Source organism: Pteropus alecto, unplaced genomic scaffold (genome assembly GCF_000325575.1).
Source record: "Pteropus alecto unplaced genomic scaffold, ASM32557v1 scaffold204, whole genome shotgun sequence".
NCBI classification, from domain to species: domain Eukaryota; kingdom Metazoa; phylum Chordata; class Mammalia; order Chiroptera; family Pteropodidae; genus Pteropus; species Pteropus alecto.
Genome location: NW_006435766.1, coordinates 1765071 through 1781445, shown reverse-complemented (window position 1 = coordinate 1781445; position 16375 = coordinate 1765071). Strand labels below are relative to the sequence as shown.

Here is a 16375-nt window from a genome sequence, read left to right as displayed (position 1 = left end):
TAAGCTCATTAATGTTAAACACAGTTATTATACATTTTACTAAACTAGCTTACTAGTTTAATTATGCACCAACCTCAGTTCTGTACTTAAAATCGAATGCTTTGAGATTCTTTAACTGCTTTACCTGCTGAAATGTAATTATTCAAATCACTTCTTTGTATAAAAAATGTCTAAGTGAAGAACAGTATCACTTCAAATTAAAATCCATCTCATCTTGGCAAAGTTTTATCTTTTTTATTTCTGCTATTAGTAGTAACTTTGTTTTTACAAATGTTTTTGGTGGGAATTTTCTCAGGCTATTTTAACACATCATATTTAGGGGCAGTCCGTGTCATTTTGGTGCTCTCTTTCAACTTCAGAAACCAAACACTCACAGGAAAGTTAAGATTCCCAGAAGAAAGGAAAGAAGGTTAGTGACAGGTCAGCTTTTAATGTTCTGAGGAGTGAAGTATATGTAGTAAGGAGAAAAACTTAAGCAAAAGAAATTTTAGAACATTTCTATCAGAAATCTAGATAGTTTATCAACTTGATTTTCCCGATTGCTTCTTTATTCTCATCTACCATATTACCTACCTATTCCCTTAAAACTGATAACTGATGTTTAAAATCAGAATATTAGTATTTACTGAATTTTATTGGAAAAGTCTCTCAGTGGTAGGTTAAAATAGCAGGGTTTTTTATTAATAAAATGTGATATATACTAAAGATTATAAGTTAAAGTATTTGAAGAATTTTAAGCAGAGGGTATAATATAATTAGGTTTATATTTTGAAAAGCTTATATTGGCCCAGTATATGGAATGTACCAAGGTGGCAAAAGGGGATACAGGCATGTCATTTAGGAGACTATGGCAATAGTTAGGTCAGAGATGGAGGTTCGGATTAGGGGGATGTCAGTGGGAATGGGAAGAAATGGATGGGTTCAGGAGATGGTTAGAAGATAGAGTTGACAGAACTGGTTGATTGATAGGATTGATTTATAGAAGAGAGTAAGAAATCAAGAATGATTAAAATTTCTAGCTTGAGTGGGGTGGATGATGATGTCATTACTGATATGTGAAATACTAGAAAAGGATGGACGTGTTGCATTTGAGGGGTCAGGTTTATTGAGGTATAACTTACACATAGTAAAATTCACCTTAAAATATATATAGTTCTTTGAATTTTGTTAGCTTTTTTTTTGTTGGTATAACCACTACCACAGTCAAGATATAGAATAGTTTATCACCCCCAAAAGGCTGATGGCTCTGTGTAGTGACAACTAGTGACCTGATACATGTCCCTATATTTTTACTTTTTCCAGAGTGTCACAAATTGAATTGTATAATATGTAGCCTAATGAATCTGTCTTCTTCACTTAGCATTATGATTTTGAGACTCATCTATTGTCCATATATCGGTGATTTGTTTCATTTTATTGCCGAGTAGTGTGTGTACTGTTGTGTGAATGCACTACATTTTGTTTTTCTATTCACTAGTTGATGGACATTTGGATTGTTTCCAGTTTTTGGCAGTTATGAATAAAGTTGCTCTAAGAAATTGTGTTAGGTTTCTTGTAAATACATGTCTTCATTTCTCATGTATAAATACAGAGAAATGGGATTGCTGGGTCACATGGAAGGTGTATGTTTAGTTTTAATAGAAACTGCTTACATGGTTATTTCATTCCAAATTTCCATCTGCAGCAAAGAGTTTCATTTGTTCCATGTCCTTATCAGCATTTGATACTGTCAGTTTTTTGAGCCATTCTAATATGTGTGTAGTGATATCTTACTGAGATTTTAATAGGCATTTCCCTGATGACTAATGATATTGGGCATCTTTTATGTGCTTATTTGCCATCAGTATTTCTGAACTATCTGGGTCTTTCGTTAGTTTGTTTGTAGGTTATCTTATTAGTGAGCTTTGTTTTATATATTCTGGGTACCAGTCCTGTCTCTCTCTCTGTGTGTGTGTGTGTGTGTGTGTGTGTGTGTGTATACTATATCAGATATATATTTTACAAAATTTACAAGTATTTTCTTCCAGGCTGTGGATTGTCTATCATTTTCTTTTTTATTGAAGTATAATTGATACATTAATTTCAGGTGTACAACATGATGATTCAGTTTCTGTATATATTGCCAGATGATTACCACAGTATGTCTGTTAACATCCATCACCATATTGTTATAAAAATTTTTCTTGTGATGAGAAAGTTAAGATTTATTCTCTTAGCAACTTTCAAATGTGCAGTACAGTATTATATAATAAGATCTCTCTCTTTAGCCTGCTGCAAAGGAGGTGCTTTTCTTTTGGTTTCCAGTAGGTGTTGTCTAAGCCTCTTGGAACCCTGCTTTATATAAAGCCTAAATAATGCCTTTTTTTTTTTTTTCTTATAGATGTTTAATGACGCTCACTACTCTCAGTCTCAGTCCTTGTCAGTGTTAGCGACAGTTTCAGTAGCATTTGCTCAGATTCCCCTGGGCTCTGTGGTGTTCAGTCTTGGAGGATATGGGAGAAAGGGCCCTCTAGGTTGTGGGTGACAGTCTGTGGCTCAGCCTCGGTTTTGTAACCGTGGCTGGTAAAAATCAATTGTTGTTTCTCTGCCGTCCTGCTTCTCTGCTTTCTGCCCTGATGTCTGGCCATATGGAGCTCACAGCTCTCCCAGGCAGGGCTGTTCAGGGGAAGTCGCCGCACCTTCTTCCCTCCCACTCCTCCTACAGGGAGCTCCAGTGGCTGCGAGAGGCGACTTTATTTCTCCGAGTCCACCACCCAACACCTGGAGTTCTGACCTGTGGTAGCTCTTATGCATAGATCCCATGCTCAGATGTGCTGGTGTGCAGTTTGGGTATTTTTTGTTGATTGTTAGATGTTCAGCTTATTGTTGTTTCAAGGGGAGAGATCTGGGGATGTCTCTCACTCCACCATGTTTCTCCAAACTCCAGATTTCAACTTTTTAGCTGGTACAGAAGTCCCATGGGTCATACAGAATGATATTAGATTATTATAATTTAATCAGGTGGTGATGCCATTCTCAGCAGCAGTTCAAGATGTGGTAATACAGTATTATTAACTATAGTTACCATGCTATACATTATATCCCCATGACTATTTTATAACTAGAAGTTATTTACCCTCTTTACCCATTTAGCCTACCTCCCCCTCAACCCTCTCTCTGGCAACCACCAGTCTGTTCTGTGTATCTGTGAGTTGTTTTTGTTTTGTTTTGTTTTGTTTCATTCTATACAAATTTTAGCTCTGCCCGCCCCTATTTCTGTGAAAAAGGCCATTTGAATTTTGATAGGGATTACATTGAATCTGCAGATTGCTTCGGCTCATATGGACATTTAACACTATTAATTCTAATCCATGAACATAGAATATCTATTTGTTTATGTCTTCATGGTTTTTTTTTTTTTAATCAATAGTTTATAGTTTTCATGTACGGGTCTTTCACCTTCTTGCTTAATTTTATTCCTAGGTATTTTATTCTTTTTGTTGTAAATAGAATTATTTTCTTAATTTCTTTTTTGGATAGTTTATTATTAATAGAAACATGACAGTTTTGTACATTGATTTTGTATTCTGTAACTTTACTTTGTTTATTAGTTCCAACAGTTTTTTGGTGGAGTCTTTAGGGCTTTTTTATATATAATATCATGTCATCTACAAATAATGACAGTTTTACTTTTTGCTGATTTGGATGCCTTTTTTTTCTTGCCTAATTGTTCTGGCTGGGATTTCCAGTATATTATGGTGAATAATGGTGGTGAGTGTGTGTGATGTTAATGTGGGTTTGTCATATATGGCCTTTATTATGTTGAGACATAATTTTCTCTTATTGTGGTGTCCTTCTCTGGTTTTGGTATCAAGGTAATGCTGGCTTGTAAAATGAGTTTAGAAATGTTCTTTCCTCTTCTATTTTTTGGAAGAGTTTGGGAAGGATTGGTATTAATTTTTTGAAGGTTCAGTAGAGCTCACCAGTGCAGCTCTCTGGTCCTGGACTTTTGTTGGGAGGTTTTTGATTATTGATGCAATCTCCTTAGTAATCTTTTCAGATTTTCTGTTTCTTCACAAGTCAGTCTTGGTAGGTCATATGTTTCTAAAAATTTGCCCCTTTCTTCTAGGTTGTCAAATTTGTTGGCATATAATTATTCATAGTAGTCTGTTATGATCCTTTTTATTTCTCTGATATCAGGCATAATGTCTTCTCTTTAATTCCTGATTTTATTTGTTTGAGTCCTCTTTTGTTCCTGGAGAGTCTAGCAAAAGATTTGTCAATTTTGTTTATCTTTTCAAAGAACCAGCCTGTAGTTTCACTGATCTTTTCTATTGTTTTTTAAATCTGTTTCATTTATTTCTACTCTGATCTTTGTTATTTCCTTCCCTGTACTAACTTTGGGCCTCTTATTTTTCTAGTTCCTTGAGGTGTAAAATTAGGTTGTTTATTTGAGATATTTTTTGTTTCTTGATGTAAGCATTTATCACTATGAACTTATCTCTTAGCACTGCTTTTGCTGTATTCTATAAATTTTATTTTGTTGGATTTCCATTTTCATTTGTTGCAAGGTGTTTTTTTTTTAAATTTTCTTTTGATTTCTCTTTTGATCCATTGGTCGTTCAATAGTATGTTGTTTAATCTCCACATATTTGTGAATTTTTGAGTTTTCTTCTTGTAATTCATTTATAGTTTCATACTATTGTGGTGAGAAAAGATGCGTAATATGGTTTAAATTTTCTTAAATTTATTAAGACTTGTTTGTTTTGTGGCCTAACATATGATATATCCTGGAGAATGTTGTATGCTTTTGAGAAGAATATGTTTTCTGTTGCTTTTGGATGGATATCTGTATATATGCTCTAATATGTTTTTTGCTTTTTAATTTTTTTAATTTTAATTTTTTAATTACAGTTGATATTCACTATTATATTAGTTTCAGGTATATAGAATAATTTTAGGTATACAATACAGTAATGTGGTTCGACATTTACATAACTTACGAAGTGATCCCCCTCGATAAGTCTAGTACCCACCTGGCACTGTACAGTTATTACAATATTATTGACTATATTCCCTATTCTGTGTTTTACATTCCCATGACTGTTTTGTAACTGCCAATTTGTACTTTTTCATCCCTTCAACTTTTTCACCCATTCCTCCAACCCCACCTCCATCTGTCAATTATCAGTTTGTTCTTTGTAGCATGAGGTTGTTTCTGTTTTGATTGTTTCTTTATCTTCAAGTCATATGGTATTTGTCTTTCTCTGTCTGACTTATTTTACTTAGCATAATACCCTCTAGGCCCATCCATGTTGTTACAAATGGTAAGATTATGTTCTTTTTTATGGAAGAGTAATGTACCATTGTTTATATATATATGTGTGTACCACATCTTTATCCAATCATCTATTTATGGACAATTAGGTTTCATCTCTATCTTGGCTATTGTATATGAAATGTCCTTCTTGTAATAGGTGTCCTTGTAAAGTCTCTTTTGTCTGATAATAAGTATTGTTACCCCAGCCTTTTTTTTTTTTCATTTCAATTTGTATGAAATATCTTTTCCATTTCTTAACTTTTAAGTCTATGTGTGTCTGATATGAGGTGAGTCTTTTGTAGGCAACATATGTATGGGTTTTGTTTTCTTCTCTCTACATCCACCCTATGTCTTTTCATTGGAACATTTAATCCATTTACATTTAAAGTAATTATTGATTGGTATTGTAGTTATTGCCATTTTATTATTCATATATTTTATCTTCTTCTTCTTCTTAAAGAATTCCCTTTAACAGTTCTTGTAATACTGGTTTGGCGGTGATGAACTCCTTTAGCTTTTTCTTGTCTGGGAAGCTCTTTATCTCTTCTTCAAGTTTAAATGATAGCTTTGTTGGGTAGAGTAATCTTGGTTGTAGGTCCTTGCTTTTCATTACTTTTAATATTTCATGCCAGTCTCTTCTGGCCTGCAAAGTTTCTGTGGAGAAGTCAGCTGACAGTCTGTGGGAGTGCCCTTGTATGTAACTTTTTTTATTGTTGCTTTTAAGGTTCTCTATCTGTCTTTAACCTTTGACATTTTAATTATGATGTGTCTTGGTTTGTCGGCTCTCTGCACTTCCTGGACTAGTATGTCTGTTTCCTTTGCCAGGTTAGGCAAGTTTTCAGTCATTATTTATTCCAGTAGGTTTTCAATTCCTTGCTCTCTCTCTTTTCTCTATGATGCAAATGTTATGTTTGATGTCATCCCAGAGATCTCTTAAACTATCCTTGTTAAAATTTTATTTTATTTTATTTTTGCAGTTCTGATTGGGTGTTTTCTGTTCCCTTGTCTTCCAAATTTCGAATTTGATTCACTGCTTCATCTGTTCTGCTGTTGATTCCATCTAATATATCCTTCTTTTCAGTTATCGTAGTCTTAATTTCTGACATTTTTATGATTTCTATTTCTTTGTTGAAGTTCTCATTGAGATCATCTATTCTCCTAAGTTCACTGAGCATCCTTAAAACTAGTGTTTTGAACTCTGTATCGGGTAGATTGCCTCAATTTTGCTTAGTTCTTTTTCCGGAGTTTTGTATTGTTCTTTCATTTTGGATGTGTTTCTTTGTTTTCTCATTTTGGCTGATCTGCTGTATCTCCCAGTTTGGGCAGATTGGCCTTATGTTGTATGTAGGTATCCTGTGACGCCCAGTGGTGCAGACTCCCTGGCCATGTGAGCTGTGTGCTTTCATGGGTGTCCCTTGTGTGTGTTGTGTGTGCTTTGCTGTTGCACTTGAGGCTTGATTGCTGTTGGCACATCAGTCAGTGGGACTGATCCTCAGGCTGACTGGCTGTGATTACAGTAGACGAGCTGTTTTGCAGGGGCTGACCCCATGGAGTGAGATTCGCTTTAGTGGGACACTCTAGTGCCTGCCAAGTCCACCCTTTGGTTCAGAGGCCTCTTTGGAAGGGCTTTGGTACTGGCCCAGGTCAGCTGCTGCCTGTGCCTTACCCTGGGCCACCTACTAGGAGCTACAAAGTGATCTCTGGTTGAAACCTGCCTGTGCTGGACTTAGAGGTGCCTGCGAGATGCTATGCTGCAAACTGAGGGTGGCTGTCACTAGTTCCTGAGGCTACTGAGGAAGAGGTACATTGGGGCCAGCTCCTGCTTGTTTGGGGTTTGTGGACCTTTGAGAGAGTTTAGGAAAGTTTGTAGCATGAACCCAGGCTGGCACTTGTGAGGAACAGCTGCCAAAAGAGGTTTGGGCTGGTTTGTGGGTTGGGTGGTGTGGGGTCTCGGAATCACTAGGGTGGAGCAAGTGGTTTAGCCAGGTTTATGGAGACTCAGCTGTGGTACCTGCCTGCCCTTGTAGGCTGTGTTGGGAGAGTGCTCAACAAAGAAACAGCGTTGTCTGCCAGCACATCTGTCTTGGCCAGTGCTGTCCCTCCAGCTCTCTCCTTGAAGCTAGACAATTCAGTTTCTCCTGTATGTCCTTGACGCTTTTTGAGCTGCTGCCCCAGTGCTGGAACTCAGCGGGCAAATATGTCAGTCCATGCATAGTCCCTTTAAGAGGCATGCCTGGAACTCTAGCAGCCCTATATATCACCTGGATGTGATTCCCACTGATTTTCACAGCTAGATGTTGTGGGACTCCTCTTCCAAGCATTAGTGCTCCGGGTTGAGAACCCCAGTGTAGGGCTGGTGCCCTTTGCTTCTCCAGGGGACCTCCTCAGCTGAGATATCCCTCCCAGTTCTTAACTGCCACATGGGTATAAGACCAGCTTGTTTCACGTTTCACGTTTCACGTTTCACATCTGTACTTCCTACTAGTCTTGATGTGGCTGCTTCTTTATATCATTAGTTATAGGAATTGTGTTCAGCTACTTTTCAGGTGTTTCTCAAGTGTGGTGGTTCTGTAATTTAGTTGTAATTTTGATGTGGTCGTGGGAGGAGGCAAGCACAGTGTTTACTTATTCTGCTATCTTGACCAAAAGTCTTCTCTAATGTGTTTTTTAAAGCTGGTGTTTCCTTATTGATTTTCTGTCTGGATGATCTGTCTATTGATTTAAGTGGGGTATTAATGTCCCCTCCTATTATTGTATTGCTATTTTTTCCTTTTGGTCTGTTAATATTTGCTTTATATATTTAGGTGTTCCTATGTGGGGTGTGTAAATATTTACAAATGTGATATCCTATTCTTTTCATCAAGACTCTTTCTTTGTCTCTTATTACAGTCTTTGTTTCAAAGTCTATTTTTTGTTAGTATAGCTACCATAGCTTTTTTTTTTTGGTTTTCATTTTCATGGAATATCTTTCCATCCCTTCACTTTTAGTCTGTGTGTGTCTTTACATCTGAAGTGGGTCTCCTGTAGGCAGCATATAGATGAATTATTTTTTTAATCCATTCAGCCACTCTTTACCTTTTGATTGGAGAATTCAGTTAATTTACTACATTTAATGTAATTATTGATAGTTATATACTTACTGACAGTTTAAAAAATTGTTTTCTGGCTGTTTTGTAGTTCCTCTCTGTTTCTTTTCTTGCTCTTTTGTGGCTTGATGGCTTTCTTTAGTGATATGGTTAGAGTCCTATCTTTTGTGTATCTACTATAGGTTTCTGCTTTGTGGTTACTTTGAGGCTTACATATAACAACTTGTTTAAGACTGAAGGCATTCTAAAGCTCTCTGTGTTTACTTTCCTTATGTTTTGTTTTTTAATATCTCATTTTACATTTCTTGGGTATTCTGTAGCTCATTATTGTAGTTATACTTATTTTTACTACTTTTGTTGTTTAATCTTCATTTTAGCTCTTTATAAGTGATAATCCATTACCTTTACTGTATATTTATTATCAGTATTATTCTAAGACCAGAGTTTTTAATTTTGATGAAGTCCAGTTTTTTATCAACTTTTTTCTTTTATGGTTCAGACTTTTTGTGTTTTAGCTAGAAAATCTTTCCTTAATCCTTTGCTTAGGTTTTAATGTAATCCACTTAAATTACCCCCACATTCTCCACCAGAGCTGCCAACTCCTTTCATTGGCCGAACGTACCAAGCAGCGGGGGCAGTGAGGTGGGAAGGGTTCTGGCAAAATATGGCTCAGGTCAAATCCTTCACTCCTGTTTTCTTTCTCTTTTTTTAAGTAAAGTTTTGTTGGAACACAACCACACCCATTCATATACTTATGCCTGTGGCAGCTCTTGTGCTACAGTGGCAGAATTGAGTAGTTTAACAGACCGAATGGCTTTCACAGTTTAAAATATTTACTATTTAGTCCTTTACAGGAAGTTTGTTGACCCCTGAGACAATCTATTAGTTCCCTCCTTTCCCTCCCCTTTTCTTGGAGATAACTCTCCTGGAGCCCTTTGTTCTTCTGTGTTTATCTGGACAGATTGTTTTTAAAATATGCATAGCTGCTGTTCTCAAAAATTCCTGTTCGCCCCTCCTGTGTTAGCCTCTGTTCCTGGGATCCCAAGTCTGTCTTGGTTTGTTCCATTCTCTCACAATAAAGGATATAGTCTATTTTCCTGAGGAAAAAGGCTGCATGGGAAGTAAATTATTTGCTATCACTCTTGGTGAATTCTAGGTGATTAGTCATTTTCCCTGAGAATTTTGAGGGCATTACTTTATATTATCTCCCAGCTTCCAGTGTTGCTGTTGCTAAATCTAAAGACTTTCCAATTTATAGTCTGTTGTAACCTGTTTTTCTTTTCTAGAAACTTTCAGAATCTTTTCTTTATCCCCAATGTTTTAATATGTCAAAAAGAGGTGCCTTGTTAGTTATTTTTAAAGTAAAAAATTCTGGGAATTGAGAAGGAATTCTGGGAATTTTTAATTGAAAACCTCATGTTCTTCAGTTTTGGTATGTGTGTATGAAAAAATGGGTTCTATGGAAAGTAACCTCCCAGGATGATCTGATGATAAATTCCTAACTAGGCAGGTCCTGGTGGGTAGTCATGCCACAGGAATATAACATCTTTAATAACAGGCTTATTTTTGCCTTAAGCAAGGCTTGTTCGTTGTTTCTGTGCATATAAGTTAACACACCTTAGAAATGCCTCTTTTCATACCTCTCCTTCTAAAGTACGACCACCTTCAAGAGAACACAGAATCTTTTTTTAAATAATTAAAAAACTTTTCAATTAGTTGACATACAAATATTATTTTAACGTGTACAAAATAGTGGTTAGACATTTATATAACTTAAGAAATGATGACCCTAAAAAGTCTAGTACCCATTTGACACCATACGTATTATTACGGTATTATTCACTATATTCCCTATGCTGTACCTTGCATCCCCTTGACTGTTTTTATACTGGCGCTTTGTACATCTTAAAGAGCACATGATCTTAACCTGTAATCCTATAATTACCTTGCTTTCTCCCACCTTTATATAATCTTTCTTATTTTCCCTCATTAATCTCAGAAGCATAAAAGAAACTACAAACTGTTATTCTTTGAAGCATTTTTCTCAATGTGTTGGGATCTTGCTTCCAGGAATATCCTGTTTGACTCAGATTTTTATAAAAATTTGTATAGGTTTGAATGTGCTTATGTTGAGATATATATACACACAGTATAACAGTATTGACTTATCCATTTTTCTAGAATACATATTGCTTGAATGTTAGACGTCTTAGATTAATATACTTTTTTTAAAGCTTCCTGATTTCTTTTATGTACTTCCCCCCCCACCGTATTTGTGAAACTGTTAATGATGATGAAGATTTATTTTACTCTTCTAATTTGGAATATTGCAAACATATACAAAAATAATAGTAGCATAATAAACCCTTGTGTACTTGTCACTCTTCCTCAGTAATTATCTACTCATAAGCAAGCTGTTTAATTTTGAAGTAGATGTCAGATAGCATTTCATTACATTTATGTTTTAGAATATGTACCTAACAGAGACTCATTAAAAAAACTCTCACTTTATAATTATCATTATAAAGATAAATTCTTTAATCAAATATCCCATCAGTGTTAAAAATTCCAGGGGTATCATGAATATGATTTTTAAAAAGAGCTTAAATCTAGATCCAAGTAAGGTAAATTGCACTGATTTATTAATGTGCCTTTTTAGTTTATTTTAGTCAATTTCCGCTTGATATAACTCTCTCCCTCTCCTCTTTCTGTCTCTTTCTAATGTTTGTGCACAGTTTATCGAAGAAATCTGATTATCCAGTTGTTTCCTACAGTCTGGACTTTGCTGACTTGCAGGTTCAACTTTAGTGTGCTTGTATATATAACATGTATAGCATGGAAGGCATACAGAAGGTATTTAATAAATGGTAGTTACAGATAATGATAATATTGCAGTTTCCTTCTCCCGTCAATAATTATATATAGCAAGTGTAACTTATAAATTGTGTTACTAAAATCCTTAGAAGAAAACCTTGTTAATATCTATGTAAAAAGAGCTTACTAATCTATTTTTTTTAAAACCATTTAACTTAAAATTACTGATATTAAACTAAGCACTTTAATTTTGGAGGCCTCATCTTATGTCATATCAAACATAGCAGAATGGATCCAGATAGAGGCAAACAATGAAATACTATTAAGATTAAAGAAATCCTTATGTATTAATATAGAATCCCAAATGTACTGTTGGGCGAATATACTCAATGGTATAATTGAGTAAAACAGATGAAAAAGTCATTTATGTAAAAGAGGAGAGTAACAAACTATGTGTAAATATGTGTAAAATGCCCCCAGACAGATATATATATTGCCTCTGGTGATAGGAGCTGGTGACTAGAGCACAGGAGTGAAAGACTAAGATTTCAGAATTTGCAACCATGTAAATGTAGCTATTCTCCCATTGCTTGCCTCCACATTAAATTGCTCTAAAAATTTTGATAGAATTTTTATTTCACTTCTTAAATGTATAACAGCTTTATTGAGATACACTTCACATACCATCCAGTGTATGCATTTGAGGTGTACAATTCAGTGGTTTTTAGTACATTTACAGAGTTGTACAACCATCATGACAATCAATTTTAGAACATTTTCATCACCTAATTTAGCAATCCTTTCCATTTTTCACCAAGTCCCCTAGCTGTGGGCAACCACCGAAACACTTTCTGTCTCTATAATTGACTTATTCCGGATATTTCATATAAATGGAATCTTACAATATGTGTTCTTTTGTGACCAGCTTCATTCTTTTAGCATAATGTTTTTGAGGTTCATCCATGTTATGGCATCTGTCACTACTTCATTCCCTTTTATTGCAGAATAACTCGTTATCTATTTGTCATTTTATAGACATTTGAATTATTTCTCCTTTTTGGCCTTTATAAATAAAGCTGCTATGAACATTTGTGTACAAGTTTTTGTGTGGACATGTTTTCTCTTGAGTATGTACCTAGGAGTGGAATTGCTGGGTCATGGTAACTATGTTTATATTAATCACTTTTGTAGTTATTTAATTTATTATTGACAGCCATACATATTTAGAAATGGTGCTCTAATGAAATCTAATCTGCAAATCATTTTCAAATGTAAGGGAAAATTTTAAAATATTATTAATATTGACACGTTATTTAGAAACAAACATGAATTTTTATTTTGCCTTTTTATTTTTATTTTTAATTTAGAATATGAATTTATTTTTAGGACCCATAACACTCATGGGCCTTTGGCACAGTACCTATGTGCATAAGTGTTAAAGCCCTAACATTGCGTGAGCGGAACTCAGAAGGAAGCTAGAAGAGATTGTGGTAATGCAAGATTTAAACTTTGCTGATACTCAGTGGGACCCAGTTTAACTGAGTGGGAATGGAAGTGGTCCTGCCAGGATATCAGGTATAGGACCATGTCTCTAGTAAGACACATGAATGAAGAACAAGATATATATAATATATATATATATATTTTTTTTTTACGAGTTGTCTGACAGTTTGGGGATGGAGAAAAGTACAGTGGTTGTGACCCTGTTTCTTTGCTTGCTCTCTTTCACATCCGTACATAAATTTTCCATGAATAAATTATTATTTAAACAATTTAAATACTATGAAGGAACTTAAATATTTTAGTTATATGAGCTTTCTATTAGGCAAGCAGAGAATTTAACAGACTATTTCAGCATACTTTCAGCTATTGGTTTGTTAGTTTTTAGTGTGTTTCACTGGGCCGATGCTTCTCTCTCACCTTGACTTCCCTACATTCCATCTAAGAATGGATCATTACTACAAAGGTACCTACTCTACCGTAAATCTGTTGATTTCAGCAGAGAAATCAGCGATTCTGTCAAAACTTGAATTAAGCTAAAAGGCAGTCTCCGCAGCCATTAAACTAATTTTAAGCAATGTGTGTAATATCCCATTTTTATAAAGGGGAAAAACTAACATGAAGAGAACATTGTCAGCTTTTGGAATACAGTTAGTAAAAAGTCCCTGCCCTCAAGAAATACTCAGATAGTTACAGTAGAAGTAAGCATAGAGTTCTCATGTAATACTTAAGATCAGGCACCTTACCTAGCTTAAGTGGTGCCAGGAAAGTTTTTTAAAAGCAGATATCCTGGACCAAGGCTTTAATATCAGTTAAGAGGTGAATGGGTGGAAGGTGGGGGTTAAGGAAATAGAAAAATTTTAGCTATAGAAAGCAATAAAGATAACAGCAGAGTATATGAATCAGTTCAATGACCTCCAAGCAGAAAGAAGTTACTGAATTATGTCAAGGAGTCTCAGAAGAAGAAGAAGAAGCTGGAGAGGTGTTTAATCTGAGATCAAATTTTGGAAGCTTGGTGTGTCTGTGTTGCCAGTAAGCTTAAACTGAATGCTGTGTATAGTGGAAAACATCCAATGGCTTCAAGCATCAAGACAAAAGTATGATATCTTCAACTTTTTGTTTTAGTTGGGTTATTTTTGTCTTTGAGTGCCAGATCTGAAATTCTAATCTTTTTGAAGGTCAAGAACTTTGTTTATTGACCACTGCATCCTCAGAGCTTAGAATGGTGCCTGATATTTAAGTAATCACTAAAATGTTAATAAGGCAGTATAGTTGCATATAGTGGTTGAGAGCTCGGGCTCCAGCACACATTCGAATCTTCCTGATGCCTCCATTATATAGCTCTATGACCTTAAGCAAGTTTCTTAATCACCCTGTGACTTAGTTTTCTTATCTAGAAAATGTAGAAAACAGTAGGATCTACATAATCAGATTGTTGGGAGGATTAAGTAAGTTTATATAAAGCACTGAGAATAGTGCTTGGCCCCTAGCAAGCACTATGTAAATATTAACATTATTATTTCTTTGATGAATAAAAGATCAATACAAACTAGAGGTGCTGAGGACCTGATCCCAGAACATATGTAGGAACACAGGAATAGATGGATTTAAGAAATATTCGGGAACATAGGATGTGGTAAATAAGGATGAGGAGTTAAGGTTAATTCCCTGATACAAAGCTAGAGCTTTAGGTTCTCTCCTTCATTGTCCTTGCCCCCACCTCGAACGCGAAACACACACACACACACACACACACACACACACACACTGAAATTATTGCTAATCCATTTTAGTACAGGAAATTTAAGGCCTGGAGGTGGAGTCTTTGTTATGTTGAGGAAAGAGCTCAGATTCATTGTTGCACACCCTCTTGGATTTTTGTTTGGCTTCTCTGTGATGCCTTTTCTTTCTCTTCCTTGAAGTCTATTCCTTGGACTCCTCGAGTTATTTTCTCTTCATAGGATAGAAATGTAAGAAGGACCTAGGGCCATCTTTGGTTGTGGACTGGGGACATTCAGTTGGTTTCTTTTTCTTGTCTCCTTTTCTCTGTATTCATCCCCACACCCATTGTTTCCCTGTCCCCCTTTTCCCCACAATGTAAGACCAGAGGAAGTATGTTTCTCCTTGTTTACAGATTAGCTTGGTGTTTCACAGTCCCAGTAATAAGGGAAAACTGGGAAGGTGTTAAAACACGTGCCAGAAAAACATTCCCTTGTGCACTTAAATTTAACTTTAAAAAGTTTCTCTTTTAATTCTGTCTTTCTGATGTGATATTGAGAAGGATTTGGAATCTAGCCTTTGAAGCGAGTTTCTATAATCTTGGGACCTTTTTGTTCCAGAAACCAGCTAACTCCTAGAATACAGCTTGTCTGCTAGGAAGAAGGAGTCTTTCAGCTTACTACTAGGCTGGTCAAGTTCACCTGAGCCAGGAATTGCATGCTACGGTTGTGCTTTTCATTAGAGCAATGGGGCTAGATACCCTGAGGATCTGAGAAGGAGCAACCCTGATATTTCTTTGAAATCTTTAACTTTTATCTTAAAAGTTCATGTGAATTTTACTTTCTGCTCTGCAATTCATCTTTATTTTAATGTAAATATAAATTTCCTCTCTAATTTTTTACCTAAACTTATTTTTTTGTGTATTTTCATATTTCCCTGCATACCACCTCATTTCCTAGTTTAAGGATTTGGGACCCACACCTTTTTATTGAGTATCTCTTGCATATTTCTCATGATGAGAGTTGACCTTTTGTCTAGGTCCCACTTTCTTTTCCTTAGCACAATAAATGAGGCTTCTAAATCTTTGGAACGACACTCCCGATTATAAATAGTTTGTATTAAAAGCTTTCAATTTCCTAGAGTTTGTAACGAATGCAGATATTCTGTGGAATTCTTTGTCTGGAAAGTCATGAAAAGATAGTAGCCAATGTTTATTGTGTTCTTATTATGCGCCAGGTTCTTTTCTCACCCCTTCCATCTATTATGCTATTTAATTATGTAGTACTTTAGAAACAAATAAGTGATCTTGTAGAACTCATGCTAACATTACTATTTTTTTTCATATGACAGATTTCAACACTAAACTTGCACAATGTCTTTGAAACCAAGAGTAGTAGATTTTGATGAAACATGGAACAAACTTTTAACGACAATCAAAGCTGTTGTCATGTTGGAATACGTCGAAAGAGCAACATGGAACGATCGCTTCTCGTATCCTTTTAGTGGCATTGATAAATGTTCTTGTACTGATGACATTGTATTGATAAATGTGTGAATGAACATTGATAAATGTCCTATAATTGATAAACTTGTTCAAAAGTGAGAACAGGTTTAAGCTTATGTAAATGGAAGAACATTCCATTGCGACTGTTTTCAAATATGTTATTTACATTTCTAAGTTTACCTATATGTGGCAGTCATTAATCTTCGATAACCTTTCATTCAATAAATACTTATTGAGCGCTTAGTATATGTTAGGCATTACTTTAGGCTTTTGGAATACAGTTGTGAGTGAACAAAATAAACTGTTTTGCCTTCATTCTACTAATAGAAACAGGCAATAAACAACAACAAAAAATCTAATGTCAGTGCTTCTAATAGCAGGTAGTGATAAATACTATGAGGAAAAAATAAAGCAGGATAAGGATCATCAATTCAAGTGAAGACTGCAGACAGG

The 16375-nt window shown here is 35.4% G+C and overlaps 1 protein-coding gene across 6 annotated transcripts in view; it reads left to right on the top strand.

The window, feature by feature from the left end:
• Nucleotides 1–16375, top strand: part of CUL2 (cullin 2) — a 93834-nt gene that overhangs the window by 10128 nt on the left and 67331 nt on the right. For 5 of the 6 annotated variants that reach the window (XM_025046408.1, XM_025046407.1, XM_025046406.1 and 2 more), the window contains exon 2: nt 15769–15909. In XM_025046408.1, the coding sequence (XP_024902176.1) occupies nt 15791–15909 (119 nt within the window). In that variant the 5' untranslated portion in view covers nt 15769–15790. Of the gene's footprint in view, nt 1–12585; nt 12775–15768; nt 15910–16375 lie in introns of all 6 variants that reach the window. The other variant, XM_025046409.1, reaches the window with a different exon arrangement.